Raw genomic sequence first — 12,069 nt, forward strand, 5'->3', positions numbered from 1 at the left:
TGTCTGGCAGCCGGGGAGGTTGCACCCAGTTGACGTCATAGCTGGTGGCCACAGTCAGTGATATAGAAGTACATCTGTTCCACAAACTCAAGAAACAATGTGGAGCCGGCATGTGCAGCCAATAGGAGCACTGACGAATAATTATTGGTGGAAAAGTTTAGCTAGAATTATCTGTAACTGGACCATTATTGTGTCGTGTTATTGTGGTTAGCCGAATCTGAAACGTTTCAAAGTGAAATCCCAACAGCTGAGCTGAACGGCCTTAATGAGGCTCCCGCTCACTGCCTGCAGGACTCATTTGTAAATATGGAGTCATGGAGAGGAAGCGATGCACGGCAGCGCTGGTGTCATGACTCCAACGGAGACCTGCTGCTGGGACGAAACAGTCTCAGCTTCCCATCCAGAGTCCCCGTTAGCAGCTGTGAGAGAGGGAGAAAAACAGTCAGACATGACTTTCAGCGTTACCTTTGGTGGACGATCTTCCTCATAAACTCTGTCGCACCGCTCTCCTATTGCATGACAGCACACCTGCTTTGTTAAAGAAGACAAGCACCACTTAGATCAAGGAGGAGGCTGTTTCCCATTGAAAATTCTGGATTTTCCACACCTGCGATTTATCTTAAAAACACAAAGTTGCATGCCACAAACTCTGTTTTATAACATTTTTTTTTAATGAGGACTGGTGGGAATGGAGGTTCCTGCAGCGCTAGTCTTTGTGAGTCAACTATTTACAGATTATTAGCGCAACCACGCATCAATAAACTAACAGCGATCCACACCCAACATGTTAAACACTCACGCGCCACAGTCCAAACCATCGCTGCACACAGTCGAGCACACATGAAAAGAATCAGTTCTTTACAATTGTTCTTAGTAAGAAGTGCACATTATCTCATCTCCTTTTATCAGCCAGAAGCACGGGGGAGGATGAGGAGAGGTTACCTCAACACTCAGACAGTCAATGGGCAGCAATCGCAATAAAAAAAAAAAAAAAAGTCTTCATTTGAGGCTAAGGATGGAATTCATGACGCTTACTCAAATCTTTAAAAAGGAAAAGTAAAAAAAACATGGAAATCATAATCTAAGTCAATGCTGAAAGGGCAACTTCATTTCCATGCATGACCATTTGAAATCATTTCACATCAAGCCGTTTGCGGTTAGTTGTGCGTCGAGAAGACTCCACAAATCCTGCATGACGACAAGTTTACGAAAATAACCACCAAATTGCAATTTTAAAGAAATGGATGCGGTGAAAGGACTCGGGTCGATGTCGTTTCAAAGATGATCGGCGGCCTTAAAGAGTGAGTTATCTTTTTTTAAGTATATTAACGACAGAGACCTTGGAAAGCAAAAGTTTGCCATTTGGTGATAAAAACCAGATTTGGTCCAACAATAGTCCAACATTTTTTTTCCATGTGCTAGAAGAGTTTTATGCGGGAGAAATAATCTTTTACCAGCAAAGCGGATGCCGGTGCTGGGAAAGGGAGGTCGGCGGATGACTCAAACATACTAAATCGCGGAGGATTTAATGCCCCTTGGAGAGGGGAAGTTGCAGCTTCTATCCTTTGGACACAAAGAGGAATCCCAAGTGTCCAAAGAAAAGGATTTCTTCAGAGACGACCCAGTGCGCGGAAACACTCAACTATCTGTCGCTCTTGTGTTTTTAGAGGAAAGTCTTAAGATACTCCCTCAAACAAATGACTTGAGCACTCTCTTCATAATCTCTTCTATCTTCAGGCTGTCTTCTTTCACCAACACCTCTGGCTCAACGGCCTTGATCAACAATAGAGAAGCTGTCTGGATCTGTCCCCGGGGGTTGTTAAAATAGCTCCTTAAAACTCCAGAGGGTGGAAGAACAGCTCCTTCATCCACCACAGCTCTCCTAATAATCCAAATCCATTATCGCCGAGGCGCTACACTCATGTTAAACACACGGCATTTGTTTGAAACTGAACCGCAGATTCCAAAATTGTATTAACAACATCAAGGGAATTTTTAAGTTTCACACGTGCGGCAAACAACAGCAGTGCAACACATTCCTGCTCTGCAACCTTCAACCTCTGTTTAATTAGGCTGAAACAAGCACAGCTGATGAGGACTGAAGGTTTTGGGTAATGTAGGGGGTTAGAAGTCAGGACTTGTTCCGAACTGATTTATTAGAGACGTACAGAATGGGGTCATGATGGGTCATCGCAAGTGAGTTATGTGGTTTTCCTCAATGCAGCACTTCTAAGAAACAGAAGCTGGCTAAAGATATATTCACAATGTCTGATGTGTAGCCTTTTAATCACTAGTTTTACTTTTTATACATTTATATTAACCATTTAATGATCTCGAGAAAGGAACAGAAAACATAATAAAAATATGCAAAAATGAAACTAATTTAAAAAGCGTTATCTTTCCTACGCTTTTGTTTCAACATCAATCTGGCAGATCCACTACATTTACATGGCACATGCTTGGCTGAACTGTCAGTTGTGTAACAGTGACTTGCAAAAACGATAAATAAATGATCCTTAAATGAGCAATAAACATCTCTCCTTTGTGAGTCTACAGCTTATCGGGTAAGTCTCTGCTCCTTTGTTTTATTAGGATCAGTCATAATCTTGGCACAAGCAGAGCTCAGTTTTTCATCTGGTGCACTTCGGTACATGCAAAGATTTGGAGAACTGCAGGTCTCAGGCTATGTGATGCGATGCTTAAATTGTCTTTTTCTCATTAGGGAATTAAAATCAAGGTCTAAAACCAAGGCACCAAGGTTAACTGACCAGGTGATTGCAGGAATTTTTTCCGAGTTCTTCCAGTTGCTGCCACTCTTGAAGAGAAGAATGTCCTACACTGAAAACCTCTGATCAAAGGAACACAGGGTCAACTAGTGGTTGTGGTTTTAGGGGTCAGTATATCAAAGTCTCAATGAAACCTTCTTGGGAATCCTGGGTAAAATCAGAGTGCTGGGTCAAGTTATTTTCAGGTGCACTGGCTCAATACAACAGAAAGATCACAAATCAATAGTTCAAAGGAGGAATAAATATGACAATTAAGAATGCAACATGGATTACATGTTCAATTGTAAACACTTGTGTCAAAAGTGTCCATCTGTGCAAAGCGGTCGGAACAAAAGTTTGATAAACTGGAGAGCAATGTGTTTCCCCTCCCAAAGCACATTATTCATTGGGTGTAGAGAGCAAACTGCACAAGTGCCAGAAAAGCAAGATGTTCTGTACCGAAGATGTCAAGAGGGGAAGGAAGCACCACAGGGAAGTTTCACAAAGGAGCAGACGCTCTCCATGGCTGCCTCACATGCCCGTGAGGTCAATCCCAATACTGGAAAACTAAATTCAATTCAACCTGTGTGGAAAAAATATACGTTATTTACCTGCAACATAGCCATCAGAGTCTTTTTTCCCTTCCTTTTTCAACAATCAAGGCTCATAATAGCATCTGTTCTTTACTGCTCAACAATATATATTTCATATTCATGCAGGGACCTTTAAAACATGCATCTATATAAAGCTGATTTAAAGTGAGTAGGTTTACATTTATCGTAATGTGTTACCCAGTGTTCACATTTATGGAAACATGTTACCCAGCTTTCACTTACATTAAGCTGGGAATAAATGTAGTGCCCTGTGGCCATCCGCTGGATTAAAATTGAAGGTAAAATTTGATAAGAATGATGCCACTGAGTTTCATAATCAGACTGGGACTTGAAGAAAAAAGACAAAATACAGTCAACCAACCCACCGCCCACACTTGTGAACCAGTTCAAGACCTCTGCTATATATTTCAGCTTTTCAGGTAAACAGTTTTGCTTCTCAGTGAGAAATATCTCCGTCAGTATTGTAGCATATGATCTTCTATATTCCTCTGGGACATCACATTAGGGTGTTGCTTTGTCGACGAACCCATGCTTCAGTATTTCTTACTCAGTTATTCCAAATGTTATCTTACAGAAAGGCTTTGGCACTCCTGTCTAGCTAAAAGCCACTGCGATTCCAAATGGACATAAATTAAAACCACTCTGACAACCTCAAGATAAATCCTCACCTGTGTGAATGCAGAATTTATAGCAGAGCTGTTGAACTGGATCATATTAGATTGTAAGTTGTTGAGAGTATATCACTATACTACAGATTCAAAGTGTCCAACCATAACTCTGGAGCTCATAATAAGGGTTCTAAAGATATATTGTGCTATTTAATAACTGCCAGTGTAAATTACTTTTCTGCAAGTTCCTAGACAAAGAGTTCTTCATCTTCCAAGCAGTCTCTGACACCACATCCGACTGAGGAAGTTCTGTCTGCTACATGTGAAAGGTTCTGGTACTTAAAGATGCCTCCTGTGATTTTGCACTTCCTGCCCATAGCAGCTCCAGCTGTGCTGCGCAGGCCGGAGAGGCTGTCTCAGCTCAGTCTGTGTCTCACTCTCATGTGACATTCTGGAGCGGACAGCAGAGCCCACCTCTGTGTTTGTTCTGACCAATTCGGCGTTTCACTCTCTCGGGTCAGGCCAGAGGCATAAAAAGAAGGAGAAAAAGACTGAGAAGCAAAGACACGGCCCCAACCGCAAAGAGGGATAAATGTGTTGAGTCAGCTCTGGTTATGTAACAATGTAAAAACTATCAACCAAAAAATACAGAATAGATATTTAACAAAAAATGGAGGAAAACTACAAAAGTTGAGGTCTGCTATTGTCATCTGCTGTGTTTTTGAACAACTCAAAAAAAGAAGAAAAAAAACATGTGTGCCGCATGGAGGGAGAAACTAAAGAAAAAAAAATGCCTATGATGAATGTCCTCAGTTATAATGTGTGCAACTAAGAGTACTAAGAGTTTTTTCTTTTTTCCAGCTGTCTGAAAAGAGTAAAGGTGGTGCAGACATGTGGAGACGAAACTACATGAGAAAAAGTCAGTGACACGAGTCAGTCTTTATCCAGCTCAGTTTGGCTGAGAGAGAGAGAGAGAGAGAGAGAGAGAGAGAGAGAGAGAGAGAGAGAGAGAGAGAGAGAGAGAGAGAGAGAGAGAGAGAGAGAGAGAGAGAGAGAGAGAGAGAGAGAGAGAGAGAGAGAGAGAGAGAGAGAGAGAGAGAGAGAGAGAGAGAGAGAGAGAGAGAGAGTTCACAAAAGGTTTTATCAGTCCTTGTTTTCCATCCTGTTACAAAAAACACGCATACAGATATATGAAAAAAACAACTAAATGTGTAAAAATACAACTTCATCTTTATAAAAAAAAACGGGTAATTCAGTGTGTTTGTTGAAATATACTTTACCTGAAACTAAATGAACAGACAGTGGGTTTGTATATGTTTTTCATTATGAACACCTCAGTGTGAGGTCACACTAGTAAAACTATCTGGTTTTGCCACAAGTGAAAATCCTTTGTATCACTGTTGCATACATACAGTATAAGAGGGGAAAGTGTAAAAACACATTCTGATTATGTCACTTTTGCCACACTTTGAACTGCAAAAGTGTTTTTTCTTTTTCTTTCTTTCATTTAATACACCATGCCGTTTTTTTGTAGATTTTGCATCATGTTGTTACACATAAACATTTTGTTGCATATTATCTTTAATGGCTCAATTTGTGAATTCCAGAAAATTATCCCTTTTTGTCATTTACCTATTAGCCATTCATGTTGGTTTGTAGGTCTCCATTCCTCTGGAAATACTTTAAAGATGTTACCATTGGTGATGTGGAAGAATGTAATGTGAGCTATCTGCAGTTTGAAACGAGACAGTGCAAAGATCCGAATAACCCAAACAGGGCCCGGCCTAATGTCTGTTTCTTTAAGCTGACCCAGTAACCTGCTTCTCACACTTTCATCATCTCCGTCAGTTTTCTTGGTTTTATGGTCGTTCATCAATCCTTGGAAATCTTTCCAGCAATACCTTATCATCACTGTCTTGATTTCTGGCAAACAGAATCATTCACGCCCTACAAAAATACACAAATTCATTTCCAGGCAGCAACTACAAAAACACTGTGCTAGATGTTTGAAAAAGCTTCTGCTCTAATTTGACAACTTACTTTTAGGGTAGCACTTTTACATCTAACATAAGGAACCTTGCAAATTTTTTACAGAGGCATGCCACGTGAAATCCCACAAGGTTTTACAAGACAACAAAGTGAGGAGACAATAAAAGCTGGGACCTCTCATTACAGGGTAAAATATAGGAATAAACCTGAGGGAAAGAACCCCAGAGGTAGAGCTGCCAGTTTGATGGTCTTTTAAGTATTGGGGTGGAAAACATGAGTAAAGAATGAGTGAAAAACATGCCTTCCATTATCTGCGTGTGTCTCACATCAGAAGCTGCTCACAGCAGTAAATATAATGCACATCTGCCTTTCAAATGTGGCTAAAAAGCAAAGAGAACACAGGTTTGGGGTCCTTTATAGATTTAGTCTGTTTGTTTTAAACCTGACCGGGCATTTTATAATGTCAGTTCTAATGTTAGGAGGCCTAGAAACAAATAAACCAAGTAAATGATGAGTAATCAAACAGCATCTGCTAATAAGGAATGGAAATAGAAGAGTGTAGTGCACATGCTGAGTTTCAATGATGATTGTTCATTCTAGAGACAAGTCATACAAGTGTAATTTGTATAATCATACCATTTACTTTAGGACATCTTGAGATATCAAGAGACAACTGAGCAAAACTGCCTACCTTGACAGGTTTTATCAAAACACCCTGAAAAAGATCTGTGGTGAAATTGAGAGGAAGTTCTCAGCTGTCTGCCAATGACAGCTCAATAAACACCCCAGAATACTATCAAACGATAGAAAACTTGGGTGATACAAAACTGGGATTGCATAAACTGAAATAATGAGACCTGCTGAAATTCAACAAGAAAAGCAGAAATGGCAGGCAATACTCACACGGCCAGGAAAGAATCTGGTTAAATATTTACGTGGCACAACTCCTCATTTATTTCAGCACCGTCATAATTATTAAACAAACTGTTAACCTTGAACTAAGATATTCCTGCAAAAACAGATTTTTTTTTCTACTTTGGGAGGATTTGCCCTGGTTCTTTACAGAGGAAGCCCTCCAGTTTTCTTAATTGCAATACATTCACAGTTTTAGGTGAGGTTGCCAGCAGCCCAAGACTGAGTACTGTATCAGGTAAAGGACTACTTAAATGAAGATTTTCAACCACTGCTGTAAATACTGATTGGAAGATCCTTTTAAAGTTGTTACCCTAACAATACTTGTTAACATTTTATCAGTTTATTTTAAACTCTGCATGAAAACTTCACAACAACAATTTTTTAATTGACAGATGCCTGAGGTGGAAAATACTATATTTCTGCGCCAGGATGTCCTAATCGTTCTTACGTTCTGCTTCGACCACATGTCCTATCGAATAAAACAGAATGTGCACAAGTGCCGATGTGGTGCAAGTACACTTTGACTGATGAAGTGTGTCTTCAAATGCTGCAGATCGCTGCACTTCAGCCAGTGAATGGCCGAGGACCAAACTTTCCACTTCCAAACTTGGATATCTAAAGGCAATGTTGTACTGCAAGGTTTAATAGAACAGAGTTACACAGACGGACATGCAGATTTAAAACATGTGCCTTGACTCGAGTCGACAGTCAACAAATCTCATGAGATGTTCAGAATGGTTCTGATATTATATTTTAAGCTGTTTCTTTTGCATATCTACTTACCGTGAACCATTCCGAAGAGTAACTACCAAAACGGTAAAACAGTTCTGTGGAAAACTGATGCTCTTCAAAAAATACTCTGGAGGTTTTGTTAGAGGCATTGAGAAGATGGTATGAAGTAGCACTGTAAATTTAGATTCCTTATTTCCTTCCAATGTCAAGTCAAGACAGTGAAAAGTATTTTCCAGTTATCTCTGGAAAGACTCCCTGAAGCTCTCGAATTCCTGTGGATGTCAGTAATTACAATAGGAAGGTAGAACAAGTAGAGAAAACAGATTTTCAGATGAATAAAAGAGAGAGAACCTGCAGAAACAAACAAAACCTTAAAAACATTTCTGTCGCGTCTCACTCAGATGATATCAAGCAACACAGAGCAACAATAAATCATCCTGAGAACATTTCATATGAGGTCAAGAATCAAAGGTACAAGGTAATCTAAAACTGATGAAGCACATCTTGGATACACCTTTTCTCCAGAAGTGTGAGACCGCTGAAGTGCTTGTGGGACTGTTTTTCCAGTTGCAGCCCAGCAGTGAGCCAGTCATACAAGTGGATCAGTACAGTCCAAACGGAAAGCCATTTGATCCTGCAGGGTTATGGCACAGACAAACAGTAGATATTATCTGATCGGACTGTGAACAGACCACCCCTGGTTACACCCGCGGAGCAATTTGGGGATATGGATTCTAAATGAAAGTGGTTATATTGCATGGGAGAAGCATGGAGAAAAGTTGGTTTGTTTTCTCAGTGAAGTGTGTAAATACACTTGAGAAACTCTTAATCTTAATACCGTACAAAGGATCGCATGTTTGTGATTTTGAACTGTTTAAATTGTTTGAGAGCAAGGCATCATGTTTTTCATTTTTTTGTGACGTTGCCCTGGGTTACAGAAAATGGATAGACAGATGGATGTTGTGACATTTCACTTTTTTAGCAGTGTCGATCGATGATATGTGAGGTGATCGACACTTCAGCCCATTCTAAACTGTGGGATGGTCTTAGAGAGTCCTGCTATGACCTCGGCCTGAGGTTATCAATCCTTCTCCACTCTTGCAGCACCGATTGAAGTCGCTAGATATCATATTTGTTACATTATGAATATATTATTTCTAAACAAGGAAATATGAACCACCACCACTTTAATATTTTAATGATGAGAGGCTTGCATTTTCAAAATTAAAAGTAAGTTAAATTCATTGTCATTAAACCATCTGCACAGAAATGAGATTCCCACTTTTTAATAATAAAGGAATTCTTGGTGATGTTTTTGCGACAACCTGATATTTCGTACTGGCATAGATTTAACTGCTGAAGGCAAGCACAAGCATAACAGTGGTGAAGTTCAGATTAAACCCTGGGATGCTTATGAAGACAATCTAGATCTACGTCTGGAACCTGAAAGCAATATGTGTTTTTTCTTGATCAGCAGATGTGGAGAAAACTGACTGCTTGACTTAAAAATGTTCAGTTTTGTCACATGGGGCATGTCAGAGAGTCACAGAAGAGGAAAAATAATAAGCGCAAAGACAAAAAAAAGAAAGATTCATACCTCTGGTGTAGCAGGGTTGAACGCCACACTGAGCACAGTGTCTGAGTGTTTCTGAAGCTTATGCAGGTAGGTACTGCTACGGATGTCATACACATATGCCTGAAATACACACAGTGAAGATTAAGAACATGGAACATTGTGGCAACGATATGCATATGTCAACATAACAGACCTAAAAGTTGTATGCAATATGTCACACAACCTATTGATCTAACTTTTTCTATCACTTCATGAAATTTAGGGTTGTGGGGAGTAGATCTTATCAATAGGTAAAATTCAGGCTACACCCCGGAGAGGTCACTGCTCCATCACTGGGAAAACTGAGAGTCAGTCAACCGCTCACACTCACACATTCACACCTGCAGGCAATTTCGGAGTCATCAATTATCCTCAAACAAATGTTTTGAGACTGTGGGAGGAAGCCAGATTATACAGAGAAAGCCCACAAATGTGTAAAGAGACATGCAAACTCCACACTGACAGGCAACCAACGCATCAGACTTTACTGGGAGTCCTCACACAGAGTAAGGTTCTTGTGATGCCCATCAGACAACCCTCCATAGAGACTGGCTACACAGGGAGACCTGGCTGTGGTGGATATCAGCAATCAGACGCATAGCAGTCTTATGAGATCATTCACTGCCTGTGCCAGGATCCGAACAGCTGGATTGGACTCAAGTGGACATGGAGATAAGTTTAACAGATGATTTCAAGACGGCGAATAGCATGTGATATCACTTTTTCACACTGTGAGTATGAAACCAAACAGGGAGTGTCTTGATAAGCGATCATGTTAATTAATTCAATAGAATCTCACTTTTTGCAGATATGTTTTATGTTTGTTTTTTTCACACAGGTAATCATTTAATGGAATAACTGGAACATTTTAAACATCTAAATATGATCATCAGAATGACCTTGTTGCACTGATTGAAGTCGCTGTCAATCTAAATGAACACTAATTACTTTTTCTATTTTTCTGAATATAAGCAGTACATTTCGAGACAGATTTGTTTGCTTCAGAGCCACGAGCACAGATAAAAACAGATGTCCAGTTTGTTACCAGACGACGACTCATCAGATTCCTGCGGCTGTTTTTTATTATGCTTCCCTGAAAAAAAAAAAAAACTAAACTCTTCAAGGGAGTTCTGTCAAAAGGTTTAGAGTGACTCCTGTCTGAGGCACACGAACAGTGCGCTGCCGAAAAGGGAATTAGTTACTTGGAAAAAAGAGCCTCTCGTCGGAATGATTAAATATCACAAGGATCCCCTGATGTAAGCAGAGAGCAGAGCCAACAAATTGTTGAGTAGGAAAACTGGATCATCAGGCATAGATCTTCTTTAACCACTTAACAGTTGTCTTCTATATGTTCAGTTCCACGTCAGCTGATATTGTCGGGGAAGTAGGATGAAGGAAACTGTCAACTGTATGCATTACAGGCTTGTTTTGAAAACACTGAAATCATATCCCTCTTGGAACATCTCTTCTGGAAAATATGTAATATGATCTAGGGAGTCTTTTAGTAGTATTCAACATCTTTTTTTTTCCATGATTGCCTTTTGATATATGAAGACAAGTACAAATGAGTCTGGCTTATAGAAATCTCTGGGCAGCAACAAATAAATACGATGTTGCTCACTGCCGTACGCTTTCCCAATTTCCAAGAAACGCTGGAATTGTCCGATCTCGATAGAGATGTTCTCAAATGTCCACACTGTGCTGTGTCCCCATAATTAATAATAACCACCAGCGAGCATATATTACCCCGCTGCTGTCAGCGAGCACGCACATCACAAGAAAGGAGAGATGGTTGAGGAAAGGGAGGTTGTCTCCTGAAGAAGTCCTCAAAGAATGAAGAAGCCACAGTCTGGAAAAGCAATTAAACAGTCCAGCTTCAACATGACTGTTGAATTTGACTCCTTTGGAAAAAGGATTGAATCCAAAATAACAGAATGTGAGTGAAGCAGAGTCCTCACCTTAATTTGGGGTAAAAGTGATAAAAAATGAGCTGCTGTTGTCCGGCTGTTTTTTTTTTTTTTGTTTTTTTTTTACCATGAGGTCAAGTGAAGTTGTTGTTGTGACCATCGGCAGTTGGATGAGAAAATTAGAAGATGGATATTTAAAAATCTGATGTGCTCACTTGTGAAAAGCCAAATTGGCACAGTCAAAGTCTGTGATAGAAAGAAGTCTTTTATCTGATCCTGAATAATATATGGAGAAACTTTCCCCTCAGTCATAACTTGATTCCCATCCAGTATTATATTTATACCAACAAAATATTCAGTATGAAAACATTCTCCGTGATATACTTCTGTGGCTGCAACCCTCTTTTTTTTATCCATGTGCTCTTGAAAAAAGTTCTCAATTATGTTTATAGCTTGCAATGACCGATTTATGGACGGATTTGCCACAATTAATGTCAGAGAGGATTTCCATCTGTTGAATAACGCCGCCCTAATGAATTACCTTTTTGATAGCCTCATCCTCCTCATTGTTACAGGAATGTTCTCAAAAACTTGAGCGTAACAGTGCTTACAGAGGAGCATAAAGCACATTATGCAAAAAACAAAAAAAAAAACAAAAACAAAAAAAACCCAGTGTATCTACTTACGCAGTTGTCCTCAGAACCTGAAGCGATGAACCGGCCACATGGTGAGATGGCAGAAGAACAGGGATGACAGCGATTTACATGGTTGTCATAGCGACGCACACACCTAAAAAGGATATGTACGCTTTGGTTAGAAATTATCTGGAATATCAAATCTGAAATGCAAAAATAGATAATATAGAAGAGAAACTGACAATTTGATCCTGGAATTTCCATATTATATGTCATGATATAAGAATAA

At 39.7% G+C, this 12,069-nt stretch overlaps 1 protein-coding gene across 1 annotated transcript in view; it reads right to left on the reverse strand.

The window, feature by feature from the left end:
• Positions 1–347: 347 nt before the first annotated feature.
• wdr27 (WD repeat domain 27) overlaps positions 348–12,069 on the reverse strand; it is a 35,711-nt gene continuing 23,989 nt past the window's right edge. The window contains exons 22-24 of the mRNA XM_030106966.1: positions 11,832–11,934; positions 9,221–9,319; positions 348–419 (exon numbers count right to left, since the gene is read on the reverse strand). Of these exons, the coding sequence (XP_029962826.1) occupies positions 348–419; positions 9,221–9,319; positions 11,832–11,934 (274 nt within the window). The remainder of the gene's footprint in view (positions 420–9,220; positions 9,320–11,831; positions 11,935–12,069) is intronic.

This window comes from Salarias fasciatus, chromosome 13 (assembly GCF_902148845.1).
Source record: "Salarias fasciatus chromosome 13, fSalaFa1.1, whole genome shotgun sequence".
NCBI lineage: Eukaryota > Metazoa > Chordata > Actinopteri > Blenniiformes > Blenniidae > Salarias > Salarias fasciatus.